General features: G+C 33.6%; 3 protein-coding genes across 6 annotated transcripts; all 3 read right to left on the bottom strand.

Annotated features, from left to right (window-relative positions):
* Positions 1 to 2,576: 2,576 nt before the first annotated feature.
* Positions 2,577 to 6,109, bottom strand: LOC129307004 (OVARIAN TUMOR DOMAIN-containing deubiquitinating enzyme 12-like). 2 transcript variants are annotated; one of them, XM_054947846.1, is made up of 9 exons: positions 5,966 to 6,109; positions 5,589 to 5,662; positions 4,627 to 4,681; positions 4,422 to 4,553; positions 4,235 to 4,308; positions 3,896 to 3,944; positions 3,218 to 3,302; positions 3,054 to 3,110; positions 2,577 to 2,934 (listed from the first exon to the last, which is right to left on the bottom strand). In XM_054947846.1, exons 1-9 carry the CDS (start codon positions 6,107 to 6,109, stop codon positions 2,888 to 2,890), a joined length of 717 nt encoding a protein of 238 aa, XP_054803821.1. In that variant the 3' UTR covers positions 2,577 to 2,887. The 2 variants fall into 2 exon arrangements, with proteins under 2 accessions (XP_054803821.1, XP_054803822.1); XM_054947847.1 differs by having other exon boundaries at positions 4,479 to 4,553.
* Positions 6,073 to 12,972, bottom strand: LOC129307003 (DEAD-box ATP-dependent RNA helicase 41). Of its 3 annotated transcripts, none has more exons than XM_054947844.1 (4): positions 12,839 to 12,972; positions 10,086 to 10,318; positions 8,193 to 9,698; positions 6,073 to 6,211 (listed from the first exon to the last, which is right to left on the bottom strand). In XM_054947844.1, exons 2-4 carry the CDS (start codon positions 10,159 to 10,161, stop codon positions 6,168 to 6,170), a joined length of 1,626 nt encoding a protein of 541 aa, XP_054803819.1. In that variant the 5' UTR covers positions 10,162 to 10,318; positions 12,839 to 12,972; the 3' UTR covers positions 6,073 to 6,167. The 3 variants fall into 3 exon arrangements, with proteins under 3 accessions (XP_054803819.1, XP_054803818.1, XP_054803820.1); XM_054947843.1 differs by having other exon boundaries at positions 10,086 to 10,408; positions 12,839 to 12,967; XM_054947845.1 differs by lacking the exon at positions 6,073 to 6,211 and adding an exon at positions 7,124 to 7,846 and having other exon boundaries at positions 10,086 to 10,408; positions 12,839 to 12,967.
* On the bottom strand, positions 12,497 to 14,076 carry LOC129305568 (uncharacterized). The gene is made up of 2 exons (XM_054945563.1): positions 13,881 to 14,076; positions 12,497 to 13,661 (listed from the first exon to the last, which is right to left on the bottom strand). The coding sequence occupies exons 1-2, from the start codon at positions 14,074 to 14,076 to the stop codon at positions 12,850 to 12,852; spliced, it is 1,008 nt and encodes a 335-aa protein (XP_054801538.1). The 3' UTR covers positions 12,497 to 12,849.
* Between the last annotated feature and the right edge of the window lie 3,262 nt (positions 14,077 to 17,338).

Here is a 17,338-nt window from a genome sequence, read left to right as displayed (position 1 = left end):
TATAAAATGTTTTTTTGGTGAAAGTAAATTTTCTAATATTAGCTATTGAGATCTGCAAAACACAAACTAATTCCAAACTAAAATTTATAGGTATTAAAACAATGTTTTTATTAACTTCTAAATAAAATAATTTGTGGTGCATATGATATTTTTATTTAAATTTTTTGTTATTGTAATTAAGAAACAGTTAAGATCAAGTAAATTTAAAGCAATCTTTAAAATAAGAAAAACAAAGTGACGAACACGTGTCAATGTCAAATGCTGCTCACGGTTTTATTTTTTTAAGAAGTTGAGATAATTGGAACATATTTAAAGGTAAGATAGTATTATTTATTTTTTAAAATTATAAATTAAAAAGATAAATGAAGCAAAATAGAGTCAAGGACACATGTTACCATCAAATGCTGGTTGTGATTTTACTTTTTTAAAAAGTTGAGATAATGCAGACATTTTTAAGGTAAGGTAGTATTATTTATTTTTTTAAATTAAAAAATTAAAAATAAAGAAAGCAAAATAGAGTTAGGAACACATGTCATTGTTAGATGTTGCTTGTAATTCTACTTTGTTAAAAAGTTGAGATAATGAAGAGATATATGAGGGTAAGATAGTTTTATTTCATTTTAAAAATTAAAAAATAAATAAAGCAAAATAAAATTAAGGACACATGTCATTGCTAAGTACTGTTTATGGTTTTATTTTTATATATAGAGATTGTTATATAATAAAAAAAATAAAGATATAGTTTCTTTTCTTTGTATTATCCTCTCGCTCGCCCTCTTACAATTGTAACAGAACTGCACATGATTTTAAGTCATAATTAGTGGATTTTGATGGGACACAGTAGAAGATCAGCAAGTATCGTAAAATTAATATATTATCACCATTTAATGTTATCGTATTATTGTATACCGCATCAATTTCCTTTTCTCATCTCTTGATCCTATTAATGCATATATAAAATATGCTTCCTTTGTATGCTTTTGTTACTATATGTAATCTTTGTTACTGATTTCATTTCTAAAAAATTGGCACACATGATTAAAGTATCAATTTGTAATTTACCCATGAAATTTATAAAAAAAAATGAAATACGAAAATGTAAATATATCAATTTCTAAATCAACTATACATTTGAGGTAATCAGGTGAATAATAGGTTGGAGGGAAGAAGCGCATGCATCAATCAATATTTGCCAACTCATCTGCATATTCTACATACAAGCAAATCTCAATCCCATGCAGCTAACTGTCACATAACTAAAATAAAACCGCGACAACAAAATCAAGAGCAACAACAATTTTTTTTATATTAAAAAAAGTACAGGTGAGTTAGTTTTCAAGAGCTTACTAAAGTTAGAGCATGTTTTAAATTTAAAGAATATTTATAAAAGTATTTACAAATTGCTTACCAATAAAATGCTTATATTAACAGTAAAATTTGAACTTACAACCTTATAGATTAAATTCTTGTCAACTGAATCAATCTTTGTTAGTAGATCAACAACAAAATTAGTTAAATAAAATGCTGTTTTACTTCCAAACTAATCATCGTTTTGATGAAAAATCCCGTTCATTTAATATAAACCAGTAGAATTTCAATTCTGTGATCGATTGAGGTACAATACAACCCAACCATTTCTAAACAATTGATTGATGGGTCTAATTATTTAACAGCTTGCGTGTCACAAAATGGTCGTATTAAGAACATTATTAGGTATATATACCTGGCAAATCCTTTGATGCCGACTTCATTATTTCTTTCCCCTTCTTTCAAGAGAGAACACATGTGATTCAGGTCTTATAGTTCAACTTATTTATTTTTTTGGATACAACGGAAAAAATAATTCAACTTATTTAAGAACTTGTCTCTAACTTCCTTCCTGATAAATAATGCTCACCAAATTATAACATTTGGGTAGTCTGTTTTCATTTTCTCTCTCTTTTTCCAACAAAACTACAATAAATAAATTTCTCATAAGAAATCATACTTTTAATTCCTATCTATTTTTTTAAAAATGTTTAGTTTCATCCTTGTAATTTTAAAAAATAATTTATATTTTAAAGAAACGATTAAAAACCTTTTTAAAATCTGTATAATTCCTTATGTCTAATTCATGCGTAAAAAAGGTCTATACTTTAACAGAAGATATCGAATGATAATGTGAAAAGGCATAACTGTTCACTAGAGAGAAAGGAGCTGTAGAGTATGTTTAAGAACCAAAAAATAAAAATACGTTTTTTTTTTCAGAACAATTATCTCAGAACATTTAAAAAACATTTTTGTTATTTTATTCTTTAAAATAATCTTTTTTTAAATATTTTTTAAAAACACGTTACTAAATAATTTTTTTTTCATTTTAAAAAATAAAAAATTATTCTCAAAATAAATTGCCAAACAAACTAGTAGCTTCTCTTCAGAATATTCAGGCAAGAGCTGAGGTTTTTTTTTTTTTTTGGTGGGGGGAGGGGGACTTTGACCCGAGGTAAGAGCCGAGTTGAACTTGCGTTGAACCCCACACAACAATGGCGTAACTTGTAGCATTCGCAGGCACCAAGTTTGTGATAAGAAGGGAGAAATTCCAGACCACTAATATCATGTGAAGCTCACATGGAGGACACATGCACGCCCCATTCCATAGATTAAGCTTCAATTTCTTCCATGGAAGTTGTTCAATACTAACCCCCAAAAATTATAATGACGTCAAGATAATAATACAAATCATGTATCTATGCTACTTGGTGAAATTGTTTCTTGTGTCACTTAAAATAAAAGAAAAAAACATAAATTATGTGTGGATGTAAGCAAAAAGAAAGGGGCATGCAAACGCTTGGCTCTATGTGTGTGTGTGTATCTAATTATCTCCTTGACGTTTCTTGTCTAAATCCTACTAGAACAACCAGTGTTTCTTATTTGGTTTATGCCTGACCGGGGCACCTGCAACAAAAAATTAAATAAATCATTAATCCATCAATAGGTTCGTCCTCAGTACCTGTCCACAGCAGAATTTGTAGTTTTTATCGGAAAAGGGTCAGTTCATAGAAAGGCTAACGCACCCTGAAATGCATACAGTGAATTGTAATGAACCTCAGACCAGAAGCTCAGCCATAACGCTGCATCATTTGAGAAAATGAAGGTAATCATAGGAATAGGACGTTGCTGAGATTAATAACAATTTCGAGTATAATGATTGAAACAATAATGAACATGGAGCTCTTACCACACTTTGGCACTCTATTCAGCGGCGTAATTTCAACAAAACACGTGTCTCTGAACGATGTCAAAAGACATATCTTTGCAGCAAACTACATTATAGAGAATAAATCAACATAGTACTACATGTTGACAGCGACACACAAGAAATAAGCTCAAAGGAGTCAGAGTGTTTAATGTAAGATGCTAAGAAATTTCAGATGCAACTTCTCTGGGCAGAATGAAGTCAGTGCAAGAACTCTACTTACACAAGGGTTTCATAAAAATGCATTACCATAACATCATCATTGTCATTAGCGTATTTCATCTACCATCTGCTATATATAAATCGTAGCACAGCAAGCTCTCCTACATAGATCTACAACTTAGCCTTACAAGTCCTTTCACCTTTGATAAGGAACGATTACTTGCAACTCAAGTGGTTACTTCGGGATCATATTCAGCACCATATGTCTTCACTCACTGACAGATAAAGCTGAAATCCAGTTTCTTATAATCGCGTATATGAATTTATGCTTTCCCATTACACCAAATGTGAGGCTTACATCACAGCACACATAAAATTTAAAAAAAAAAAAAAAAACTGTTGACTACCATCAATATTACTAAACAGATGGTCTTGTTCTTCGCAGAATGCATTAACTCTTGTAAGTCAAACAAACTAATTTAACACAGCATCACGAACCTTGTCAGCAGCTGCCTGTAAGGTAACATGGTCGCCCCATTCTCCAGAGCTGTGCCAGAAAGAAAGTGAATGCAGTAAGTTAACACTAGCATATGCATGAAAATATTACTGGTGAAGAGTGGAGGCTAAGTATAGAATGCCTAAAGTCCCATATGTAGTATGAATATTTTGTGGTGCATCTAAATGCGCTGGTTATCTCCCATTTCACTAGGTAGCTTTTGAAGGAAATGTTCCATCTAACTTGAGTACCACCCATCAATTACTAACAAATGTAGTGGGCTAATGGCTCATTGCATTTATAATAAATAGCAACTTATAATTCAGTGGAAAAATACGCACTTAGCCATTTCCTTGCAATACTGTGTGTACTTCATTGGGACATAGTATTCATATAAGGAACGATGATCTTTGAGCTGGCAAGGAGAAACATCAAGCAAAAAAGGAAAATCATTATCATACATCTGGAACATCAACTATGTCAACCCAGTTAAGCATATTGTAACTCAAGGAAACCACACGCTCTCACAATTAGAAACCTAACAGGCTCTATCTTTTCCACATGACAGATACTGACGCATTGCACCTGTTTTACAATCTCTCTTCGAACATACTTGTGATGTTCAGGTGACTTGTACAGCTGATCTGAAATCGCCCGGAACTGCAATATAGTGAGAATTATTATGAAGTTCCGAAAGGCTCATGTTTGTAAATGTATTTGCAAAATAAAATACCTGACAATTTCCATCACCAGAGACTATAAGTTCACGTAGACCATATATTTTTAGCCTGTAAAAGTGAAGAAAATTATTTAATACCTCCACTTCAGGTAGAGCAGGAATGAATTTGTATCATTTTATTAGTTGAGTCGGTCTTCATTATTTTACAAACCTAGGTTCCTAAGACATCAATTTGTACAACCACGGTCAACAACCAAAACAATTAGATTCAACAATTCTCGAAGCTGTAGACTATAGTCATAAACCTTGATACTTCAGAATCGTTTTTTTTTTTTTTGGACGTAAATGATACTTCAGAATCTGTATATACCAGGCCAAGGAATAACGCAGTTATTGCATTCAATCCTATAGTCTTAACAGGTCCGTGATAATTTTTTTTTTTCGAACGAAAGGTCCATGATAAATTTAATTACACCATTTCTCATATAAAGCCCTGCAGACTCAGATCACTATCTATTCCTTGAGGTTGAAAGATGCCCATTTATTGGTCTTATCAAGAATATTGTCGGCAGCAGTTTTATTTTGTGCACGTGTGGTTTCATGTTGGAAACCAGCAACATTTGGGCATGATTTTGGTTGTTTCTAATGTGAAACCAAACTTGCTCTTCATCATATATTTCTAGCCTTCTAGGCACAAACAAATAGCTGCCCATATAAATTAATATGGATCTCCAGTCCACTCCACACTTTCTTCTTGACAATGTAAGATAACTTGTCTCCGCTAAAGTAAATTTCATTGAATGACTAATTTGTGTACTGTTTCTATCTGTATCTCTTCCAAGCAAGAAAAATTATGCAAAATACTTGTCCCTATTTAAACAGATAAATATACGAGTGCATATCTTACACCCCTGCAGATATTGCCCGCTTTCTTTCAAAAGGGTACATGCAGAGCCTTCAAAGATTTAGAATATTTCTCACAAAAATTACTAAATTTCTGTAACTACAATAAGTACCTGTCAAGCAGACGCTGGTGATCCATCCTGGCATCACTTATGTTGGGGATGAAGGAATTTATCCGGGGCACATGCTACAATTTCAAGAAGTCGAGGAAAGGAACTTTAGAGGCACACATAAAGTTAGACAAAATGCATGGGAGAGAAAGATAATGACAGAAAATAAGAAAACCAGACCCAGCTACATTTAAATCCCATTCCTTCCCCTTCGTCGTGTCCAAGTTATCACTTATTAGATACGCACAGTAGTATTTATTTTCGAATCAACAATCATAATTCAAAAGCAGTATCAAACTCAGAAACCAAAATTCTTTCTCTTTTACAGGAAAAAAAATCAGAAAATCAGTTACTACAACAGAAAGTAAGCATGACCTTACAGGAACAGGTGCCAAGTTGGAAAGTCGGGTGCCAACTGCACCATCCAATTTGGCATACTCTTCTGATAGTACAACAGCAATCATCCGATCATCCTCAGTGTCATTCTGACTGCTACGAGATGTTGAACTAGAACTTTCACCCATCGATTGCTGGAAAACTGGTACAAAAGCCCTGGTCTGGCGATTGGTGGAAAACTTCAAGCTAACGCCTAAAGCCAATTTCACAATGATCCTCAGCTAGTAAACCTGCAAAAATTGAAAGGCCTTGATGATTATCAAACATTAATAAGTGCAAGTTCAACCATCGAATTGACAAGCGCTTTGCGTCTTTGCTATTCAGTTCCTCATGTCTAGATACAGTATAATTTAGCAAAATCGCGATTATTATGCACCTATTGAGCCATGAAATCAGTTTAAAGCATAAAGGAATCACCCAAGGAAAAAAAAAAAAAATTGTAAGGTAACAGAAAAGTCAAAGGGAATCTGTCCCATTGAAAGTAGTTTCACACCAATCCTTCCATCTCTGCATATATTCACGCAGAAAAGCATCATGACAGAAAGAGAACTATCACGATAATCATGTGCACAATGATGATGACCCATGCCATCAAGAAACTGGTATTAGCAAACTTTTCGCAACATTAAGTAGAATCTAAACGTAAAAATGGCTTTTAAGTATAACATATATTTCTTACGATCATATACAGACTGAATTTCAGGAATATCTCACGGACGACGTAGTTTAATCCATTAATTTTTTGATTGATAAAAGGAGAGTTTACAACAACGGTTGCATGGATTAATGAAGGATAGTAATCAGATCGGACCTCTTGATACAGCAATTGTAAGAACGTTTCGCCCAAGACCCAAACAAATTCAAGGGAGAACATGAAATGGATTACCAGAGCAAAGCAATTAAACAAACAGAAAATTCAATGAAATGATAAACATTAAACAATTAGATAAATTAGATAATAAAAAAGTCCAACGAGAAGATCAAAATATCACCAGTACGAAGTCAGTTCCCCCCCCCCCTCCCTTTTTGGGAATCGCCAATACGAAGTTAAAAAGACACAAATACCTGCAATCTTGCTGGAATATCTATGCGTAATGCTGAAGATCTTATGAAATGTATTTGATGAAGGACGAAATCAAATGTACCAAGAAGAGATGTTTAATTATTTCAAATTCACGCTATACTCTTAGCTGCAATTAAGACCCACTGAGTTCGACGCATCATACACAAAATCTTAGACTCTAATCTGTCTTGTACGGGTGATGACGCGATGAAAAGTGATTGTTCATTTTTCATTTAAATCATAAAAATATAGACATAAGCTTTGCCCAAAATTAGGATGATCAACTGTAATAGAAAAGACAGCGACGTGGTTGCCGTTGGTTGGCAGTTGAGATTTGAGAAGGTTGTTGGATTCCGCGGGTTCTGAGAAAGAGAAACGCAAGAACTAACAGATCTGTCAAAATCGGGTAGAGTCGCCCAGACATGAATGAAGACGCGCAACTTTTCTCCCGGATGATTCGGAACTAGCCCCACTTTGACTTGCTTGTTAGGAAATACTTGACATCGCTTCGTGATTCCCGAGTAGTGGTGTAGAGTCGAGGTTCCATATCTACCATAAGATCCTTACAAGTTACAAGCTACAAGCCGCAGCTTTAGCACACTCTTTCCACATAGAAGTTTAACCCTTGACAAGTTTTCTCCCATTCTTTTCTTGCGTGTCCAATTCCAACGTCGTTGTCTGACGGGGAAAAGGAGGGTAACGTGATTGTCTCAGCAGAAGCTTTACGTACCATGAAACACAAGCCTGAGTCAAAATTTTAGCAATCTCTGGCTGGGATTGATGGATTAAACCAACATTTTACCTGTTACAAAAGATCCTGACTGTATGGGCTATCTAAGGCAATTTTTACTATATATATATATATATACAAGGACGGTGTGTCATCCTTTTCTTTAATCTCAGACTGGAGCATGAAACAGCTGAGACTTTCTAAGTTGGAAACTATCCTGAGCTTATGCTGGTCGTGTCATAAAATGACCATTGATTTGTATTCATTTAACCGTCAATAAATCATCTTTCAAAGTGTAACAAATGCTTGGATCCTTCCAGGGACATTTTCCAAGAAGGCAGAGACAAAAGTGCGAAGTGATTTTGCATGCGATTGAAAAGTTCACGCCTTCACGACCTATTCTTCCTCTTTTTCGTACCTTTGCCACCGGAGAAAAATCCCTTGGTATATCGTGAGTTGACAAGCTCCCGAGGCACAGCTGCTCCGGTAGATTTTAAGACTTCAGTCAACTCTGCAAAGACATTCTTATTTTCCTCATTCACAAAAACTATGGCTTGACCTTCCTCTCCCATTCTAGACGCCCTTCCAATCTGATGTACATACTCCTTAATTGAATTAGGCATGTCAAACACAATTACCTGTCTTACGCCTACTAGATCAACCCCACTACCCAAAACTCCAGTCGCCACAACCACTGGAACCTCACCTACTAAAAAGAACCTCATTATTTCTCTCCTTTCCTTCATAGACTTCTCCCCGTGAATTGACAGCGCTTTAATTCCAGTGGTGACTGTAATGGCATTGGCCAGAAGATCTGCCCCAAGTCTAGACCCCACATACACAACCACAGGTGGCTTAAAATGCTGCTTACTAACCAAAATGTCAAACAGTTTCTGCTTCTTCTGCTTTGACTCAACCCAAATAGCTAGTTGCTTCACAGCCTTATTTGGTCTATTAGGCTCACCAACAGATATAACCACAGTATCTTTTGCCAGAGAGTTTGCCATCTTCTCTAACTCATGAGAGATTGTTGCAGAATACATCAAGACCTGAGGCTGGGCCATAGCCCTATATATCTGCATGACCTGATCACGGAAACCCCTTTCCAGCATGCAGTCCACCTCATCTACAACAAATGTCGTCATATCATCCAAGTCAATCTCATGCTTTGTTAAAAGATCAACCAGCCTTCCCGGAGTTCCTACTATCAGTTCTACTCCTTGTTGAATGCGATAGAGCTGCCTAGCCATGGCATCACCACCAACCACAAGTGCAGTTTTAAAAGGTAATCCCTTTCCAAGCAATTTAGCATGCTCTTCAACCTGAATACAGAGCTCTCTCGTAGGTGTTAACACTATAGCTAATGGCGTCTTCTTATCAGAAACATGCTCAAGACGATGCCTTGCACAATGAGAAACTATTGGAATTAAAAATGAAGCAGACTTTCCAGATCCTGTATCAGCCAAAACAAGCATGCTTTTGCCTATCAAAGCATTTGGGATTGCCTGCATCTGGACAGGTGTGGGCACGTCATATCCTGCAGCTTCTATATTGTGGAGGAGCTTATCAGGAAGGTTGCAACCCGTGAATGACAATATTGGTCCTACTACATCACCCTTCACATTAATGTTGAGTTTCTTTCTAAGCATATCAGCGTCATCTCTAGATGAAGTACCTGATTCATAATCATTCTCTCTAACATAAAAGCACTCATCAGTTGCAGCAACAATCTTAGACGAACGAGTGACAGTAGGACATGGGTCAGTTCTGCGTAGTAGTTTCTGTTTACATTCCAAGCTGCACACATCGTCATCCGTTTCATCACATATGTACTCACCATAGCGGCCACATAGGACACACTTGGGCTCACCTGGTAGAGCTTCTCTTTGGTCCCTAGAACTCAATTTGACATCATCTCCTGCATCTAAAATTATAAAAGGAAAATTGAGATGGATTGGTATTTTCAATTATCAAAAGCAAGCTTTCAGGAGACTCAGACTTCCACACCAAGGCATTAAAAGTTCATCACAGAACCCTTCCTCCCGGGGTATGGAGCGGCTTGATAGCAATCCGTGGATATCTAGATAACGAAAAGTTCTGAATAACAACAGGGAAGCAAACATAGATATGCTGAAGCAGAAAGAGGAATTTGAAATAAGATGACAACAAAAAGACTTGATAGCAAGGCGAGACGAGTCGTAGATATGCATAAGCGAACACCCATGTAAAATGCAATCCCGTAGAGAAATTAAAGCAAATTAGGACAACGCAAATCAGGATACACTCAATTGAAGAAATTCGATGGTATTACCAGTGGGTGCATCACCATCAGTTGCCAGCGCTGAACTTTGAGATGGGTTATCCTGATCAGTGTCCAGGCAACCCATATGGTCTGCTTTGAATAAGATCCCACTTCGCAGAAAGACAATCGAGAATAATGTCAGATCGAAAAATTGAACTCCGCCTGAACTGTTTTCTTTACATTTTAGGGTTGAGGAAAACAGAAATCGTCGGTCCCGCGGGATACTTCCTCAAGCGCGAAGCCTGGAATTTGATCCTCGGGTAACAACAATGCAGCGCGCAAAGGATTCATGGCAAGAATTCGTTTCGAAATTCAATGGGAACCGCCTTACCCTGGGGTACACCAGGAATTATAGTTATCGAGCGCTAATTTGCTACAGCAGAATTTTTTTTTCTCCCAAAAACACACATGCTTAAATAAAATGTTAAATGCCAAGGAAAAAAATTGTTGATTTGCGGCCATCATATATGTACGTACTACATACATGCATATATATATATATATATATATTTCTAAATAAGTAGTACACTGATTAAAACCAAATTTTACATTATGAATTTAAATTCAAATATCTGCGGGATTCATGAATTATAAAATATAAAATTGACTTATATTTACAAAATATTTATATTATATGTTTATAATATAATTAAATAAAATTGTTTATAGCAGGCTAAAAAAAAATCGTATATCTTGCTTTTGATTGGCTTTTGTAATTTGCGGAACCAATCAGCGGCGAAAAAACAAAAGACTACTAAAAATTTAAAAACATCGTTTTCTTTCCCATGTGGTTCATGCACCCCAATACTAGTTGCTTACGTCTGGCTTGGAACTCATGAAACTTGATTTTTATTTTTAGTATTCTTGATATAAATCATTGTCAACTGGTTTATGTTTTTAAAATGGTTAGTTAAGATTCCAAATTTTTAAAAATTTACACATATCTTCAATGTGCTTTTAAGAATAATAAATATGACAATTGACTTATTTAAAACAATCCTATTATTTACTTAATAAAGCAAGGGTGTAATTGAAAAAATATTAAATATTTACTCAATGTCCTACATTTTAAATTAAACAAGACTTTTAAAAAATTACTTATATTGTGGTATGAAAGAGTAGGGATATGTAAAAGTTCAATTGTTCTGTCTAACCCGAACAAGTCTAATGCTATTCAATCTAGTAAAATAATTAATCTAAAAGACTAAAAAGATCAAACTAGCTTTTTAGATTTGACTAGATAAGAGATCAAGCTCTCAAGCCACTTGATCCATTCCGGACCCAATCATATGAAATTATTTTAATATAATGTTAATTATTTTAATATATTTGAATAGTTTAAAGTTTGAATGTAGTGTTTCCTTCATTCACATTTCACCTTTCTATTTATTGTAATTTTAATTTAGTTTGCCACTAAATTTTTATTGTAATATATATTAGACATATTGCTGAAATTTATTGAATGTTATTGTTGTTGTTAAAGTTATGAATTTGAATCATGTAGATTGTAACTAAAATATTTTTTGTTGTTCTTAGAGATTGTTATGGATTTTTTATGACTATAAATATTTTTATTATCTTAATTGAGTTTATTATGATGAAATGAATTGTTACTTCTCATACAAGAAAAAAAAATTAAGTGAGTATTGAACTATTGAGATTAATCTTTTAATTCTATAGATCAAGTTTGATTTATTAATCTTCAGATTATAACTAGATCAGATCAGATTACAAATTGTCTAACCTAATTTTTTTTTTCATAAAAAAAGACTAAACTTTTGGTAAAATTAAAGTCGATTCTTATCCAATCCTTTGTACAATGCATGAGAGAGTATTAAGAAGAAGATCAGGCCAAATCACCATGATCAATGCTAGACTAGAGCCACCTATGACCTACCTAATTTAACATTTACATGCACTATACTATACTATAATATAAATGCTACTTTGTAAAGTGTAAACAGTATATATATATATATATATATATATGTTACCTTCTAAGACTTTTATATAAATCGGTTATATTAAATCAAACCAGCCTAGCAAGAAAACCTTCCAAGTAAGCAAGCACCTCCTCCTCGTCTTTTGCATGCTTCATCTAAAGGAATTGTTATGAAGGTGAGTGCTTAGGAAACTTCAGAGAGGAAGAAGCTGTTTCGTTTATAGTTTGTCCTAGCTTGCCAGGAGATCAGTGCACAGCACATGCTTCCTAGCTATACCTTGCACCTTTTGTTCCAAATATTCTAACTTTTCTCTTATTGGTTTGGCTCCTTCCACATGTACCTTAGATGCCTCCCTCTCAATTTCTAACCGTTATAGTACTTCTGTCACAGCTCACAGATGCTTTTTCTCAAGGCCAAAAATGAGTTTCTAGTTGTTATACTCTTGCCACACTTTACTAACACAATTAATACCAGCAATTTGAATCAGAATCCCTCATTCAATTAGGGGGAAAAAATGCAAAGTCCATTATTTATTACAGCTCAATTAGTTAGGCAGGCTTCACGTTACAGATTTGCAGATCATCATGCTGAAATACACCAGCATTTGTACCATTACATGCAAGGCACTTCAATGAATTTCCAACACTAAAAGGAAGAATCACCAGCGCGAATTCTGAGTTATTCTTGCCCTCTGCCAGTATTGAGCATCAGAACTCAGAAAATAAGCACAGCTAATTGAAAAAGCTTAACTTGCGGCCCTCCCTTATTCTAATTAAAAACGTAATGAAGGGAGAAAGGTTGAGCTAAACTTGTATATACCAGTATGTTGTTCATGCACCACTCTGCTGCATTTCCTGCAGCCTCTTGAGTGATTCTTGCTTCTGCAATATTATCTGCCTCCTGAATTTCCTGATGAACAGGTCTGCCATGTGGTCAACCTCGTCTTCCATTTTGAACTCCTCCCCTGCTTCCTCCTTCGAGTTCTTCACCATGTCAATCACAGACCCTCCAAAATCCAAATCCTCGGACTCGAACAAAGTGTGTGTCAGATCCGGGTACTTGCCCTCGTCTTCCTCGTACCAGTAGTAACTTTCATAGCCATCCTGGTCTCTGTCCTCCACCACCTGGGTGTCGCTGGGATTGGCCAGGGCCTCGTAGGCGTGGACAGCGTCATTGTGCAACACGATGGCTTTGCTCTGGTCGGTGCCATCTTCCAAGAAACACTCTTCATTGGGATGAGGATTTTGGCCGAGAACAGATTGGAGCTTCTCCGAGAGGGAGCTCATTAGAAACTTCTTATTCCTTAGAAGTGAGAATATAATCAGACGAGCCTTGATGGCACTTGCTTTTGTCCTCAGAGACACGGTCTTGGCCTTTGCCATTGAACTTAGACCGGCTATAATCTGTTTCACCAGCCCGGATGCTTTTTTCTTCATATTGTACAGAAAAGATGGGATTTTGAAGCTTGCTTGGATGAGGATTATAGGAAACTCTATCCGGGATTGATCGTTTTTTTGATTGAAACACAAAGAAGGAGGAGATATATGATAATGCGAAGAAGATAAGAGTACTAAGCTTCGTACGCAGCTGAGTGGGAAAAGCAGTGTTTTGGCATGGAAAGAGTACAATGTGGGTATATGGGCTTATATAGGCAGAACCAGCGAGCGAAATGATGCGACGATCCATCTATGGATCTAATGACAACCAGCTGTCTTCGTGAGAGAGAGACAACCTGAAGAAGGAAAAGTGGAGGTTAAGAAAGGAAAAGGAGGGTAACTCCGATAGATAAAGCAGATAAAGCGAGGGACACGCGGCCAACGCATGATAGGCCTTATGAATAAATGCTGGTAAAGTGGTATACGAATAAGTAACGAAGCTGCTACCACACATACAGAAATCGAGAGTTGGGGAATTTTTACCTTTTTAGCGAGGTTGATGTCTTCAAGATTTTGATATTGACCGAAAGCAGCAAAAAGTAACAAGAGATGGGCCTCTGCCGCTGCTTTGACACACTCCGTATAATCTCTAACAGAGGGTCTCACAATTATTTGACTCATTTGATGCTTTTGAGGGAGAAAAATTAGAGTCAGTAAGTTTAAATTAAATTTAACAGATCAATTTAAATCTATCCAAAAGATTTAAATTTAAATTTAAAAAAAATAATATTTTTTATTATTCGGTTATATTCAAACGCTTAAATAGGCCTAAGAAAATTTAGACTAAGCCTGGTCGGATTCAGGTTTGGCCCAAATACCCGAATAAAAAAAATAATTTTTTTAAAAATATATAATATAATAAATATTAATTATTTTTTAAGTTTTATATCATTTTATTTTAAAATACCATATATTTGAGTGTATTACTATAGTTATTTTAAAAAAAATAAAAATATTTATATTTTTTCATTTTTATTATTTTTAATTAAATAAAATATCTCAAAATAATAATTAAAATATATTTTAATATTAATTTTTAAAAAAAAATTGAGTCATATAAACCATTTTTTTGTCCAAAAAATTATATTTTATATTTTATAAATAAGATAATTAATTTTAAATTAAAAATAATTTTAAAAATAAAATTTGGACATGTACGAATTTCCGGCTCTACTACTAAACAAACATAATAAATAAAATAATATTTTTAGATAATTATTTGGTTATTATCCATGCCAAACTTAGTTAAAAATTAAGAATGAACTAAAGTAAATATTTTTTGTATATAGGACTTAAACAATATAAAAGATTAAAGAAAAAAATTCAAAAAAAATAATATTTTACCCATAATTAAATAATTTTGTTTTATATAATATAATGACGACTATTTTTTTCATATTTTTAAAAATAAAAAGTACAGTTATCCAATAGTTATTAAAAACTTTGAACTAATCAGGATAGTAATTTTAAATTAGTGGTTTAACCGTAGTTGAATTGAGATTAACTTGATCATAATTAAAATAATATGATTCAATTAAAATATATAAATATTTTTATATAACTATAATAAGAGCAATATTTAAATAAATAAGACATTAATTTACAAGTAAAGGAAATATTCATGAATAAATTGCACATAATACAACAAAACAATAACAAAGCTACTTAAATACTTAACTACAAAGTTAATAAGTTATTATTTTTTATTCCTTTCAAGTTAAAATAATATGTTATGCTTAATAAAATTATTTAAAAATTAAAATTAACTTAAAATAAAAAAATATTTTTAAAAAAATTTGGGTATTCGGGCCGACCCGAATAAGCTCGAAGTCCGAAGGCGTTAGAGTTAGATTTGACTATATAGGCTTTTTAGAAAAAGTAAGATTTTTTAAACTCGATTCGAATAAGCTTGACCCGAATTGAACCCAATTCGAATAAGCCCGACCCATCCGAATTACCGACTATGAGAGGAACACACACTTGGATAAGCTTCAACAGATCATCTGACGGTGGTGAAACGAAAGGGCAATCATCATCACTGTTAAAATGGAAGCTTCTTTCTAGTGCCACTCCTACGTATCATGTCGTTTTACTAAATGTGAGATTCTGTAGGGTAGAACTGTGAACTAAGGTATCAGATTTTGGAGAGAGAGAGCAATAATAAAGTGGGAGGGTACTGTTGAGAAATTCCGGACCACTTAGTGCAGCAACGAATTTTGAAGGCGTTGCGTGAACAAGGTTGAACTATGTACGTGCCAAAGAATGCGATCTCTTTCAAGACTTAACCTCTAAGGCTACGCAAATCCTTCCCAGTTTTTTTTTTTTTTTTCGTTTCAATTAATCCTCGCCACGACTTTCAAGTGCAGACTACTTTCTCGTTATTGCAAATTAATTACAATGAACCCACAAAAGAAGAACAATGCGTGCATGTCTTTGCACAGATTGCGTGCCCAACAACACACCACAATCGTGCACGACAAAAAACAAAAAAAAAAAAACAACATTATATAATGCACGTAGTATTACGGAAGAACCATGTACATTAACAAATTATCAAGAGAAAAATTTGTTCGTGCTCCCAATTAAGGCTATATTTTTAACTTTTTAAAAGTGCATGTGCGTGAAATTAGCGAACAAGTTAAACGCGGCACACATGGAAAGCACATATATAAATCAATTATGTGAAGGGCAATCAATCAAAATTGGTGCCGCGCACTAATATTGATTTAAAGTTTTCATGCTCGTGCACTTTTTTATGACCTTTTTTAACGCAGTTTGAAATGACACAGCAACTTTGGTGCAACTTGATATTTCTATAAATATAAAAAGATGCCTACTTGATATTTTTGTGAAATGAATATGGAAAAAGATGTCTCTGATATTATTTTGTATACTATAATATGTTAAACTTAGGCATCGGTTTCGGTCGCTGTTAGCATTTGGGTTCTTCATGACTGGGAATTAAACAAAGTGTTTCAATTATGTGCTTTGCTAACCAAAGCTTAACGTACCACGAACTTTTGGATGCATGCTTCCTTTAAAGGAAATTGTGAAGGATTGATCATGGGATACTTTTCAGACCACAAAAAAGTGATTGTTTCCTTAAAATGTTTTGGATAAATATTAAATAGTCCCTTTTTCCAGTTGTTATATTTGAATTATATGCAGCTAAAGTATATTTTTAATCCTTTAACTTTAGATAAAGTTTTAATTTAGTCCTTTAATTTTATAAAATATCTTTTTAATTTTTTAATCTTAACATCATTTGTTTCAAATTATTATTTTTTATGTCATTTATTATTATTTTGAAAAATTAAACTTAATATGTTAACATTTGAAAATATTTTATTAATATTTAAAAGTTTAATATAAAAATTTATTGAGATAAACCCAACAGTGTTAGAGTTAGAAAATTAAAAAAAATATTTTATAAAATTAAAAAACTAAAATAAAATATCCATAAAATAAATGATTAAATGTATACTTCAGCTGCATTTTGTGAGTGTGAAATATAAATAAAATTTCAATGAAGAAAATATAATTTTAAATTATTTTTTGTTGTGAAAAATAAGAGTATAAAATTTTCAATATCGGAGGAATAAAAATAAGGTAGATTGCCATATATATATATATATATATATACCAAGAAAATAATAATGTAATTTTAACTTAAATTTCTCTTGCTAAAGGTTGCATCACATAATTAAAAAACTAGTTGAATTAAGGTTGGAAAAATTAATCTACAAGTCCTTATAATTTTACTCAATTTTTAATTGATTAAGTCCCTGTTACTCTTTCCATTCAAAAATATAAAGTATTTTTTTAAGAGGTTAAATGTTAAAAAATATAAGATATTTTTACTATTTCAAGGTGTAATTATTAT

This window comes from Prosopis cineraria, unplaced genomic scaffold, assembly GCF_029017545.1.
Source record: "Prosopis cineraria cultivar Desert tree isolate PC_DT_omini unplaced genomic scaffold, ASM2901754v1 PC3, whole genome shotgun sequence".
NCBI classification, from domain to species: Eukaryota; Viridiplantae; Streptophyta; class Magnoliopsida; order Fabales; family Fabaceae; genus Prosopis; species Prosopis cineraria.
The sequence above is the reverse complement of the archived record's forward strand: the minus strand, read 5'-3'. Positions and strand labels throughout refer to the sequence as shown.

What these genes read in the sequence shown, in the direction of transcription:
- LOC129307004 (XM_054947846.1), bottom strand. Translation starts at nt 6,109, where the DNA reads ATGGGTGAAAGTTCTAGTTCAACATCTCGTAGCAGTCAGAATGACACT. An exon ending in CCAACTTGGCACCTGTTCCT is followed by an intron (nt 5,663 to 5,965) that starts GTAAGGTCATGC and finishes TTGAAATTGTAG; the next exon opens with CATGTGCCCCGGATAAATTC. An exon ending in TTCACTGTATGCATTTCAGG is followed by an intron (nt 2,935 to 3,053) that starts GTGCGTTAGCCT and finishes TTTTTGTTGCAG; the next exon opens with GTGCCCCGGTCAGGCATAAA.
- LOC129307003 (XM_054947844.1), bottom strand. Translation starts at nt 10,161, where the DNA reads ATGGGTTGCCTGGACACTGATCAGGATAACCCATCTCAAAGTTCAGCG. An exon ending in TGATGGTGATGCACCCACTG is followed by an intron (nt 9,699 to 10,085) that starts GTAATACCATCG and finishes TTATAATTTTAG; the next exon opens with ATGCAGGAGATGATGTCAAA. An exon ending in ATTTTTCTCCGGTGGCAAAG is followed by an intron (nt 6,212 to 8,192) that starts GTACGAAAAAGA and finishes CAATTTTTGCAG; the next exon opens with GTTTACTAGCTGAGGATCAT.
- LOC129305568 (XM_054945563.1), bottom strand. Translation starts at nt 14,076, where the DNA reads ATGAGTCAAATAATTGTGAGACCCTCTGTTAGAGATTATACGGAGTGT. An exon ending in AGCAGCTTCGTTACTTATTC is followed by an intron (nt 13,662 to 13,880) that starts GTATACCACTTT and finishes TGCCTATATAAG; the next exon opens with CCCATATACCCACATTGTAC.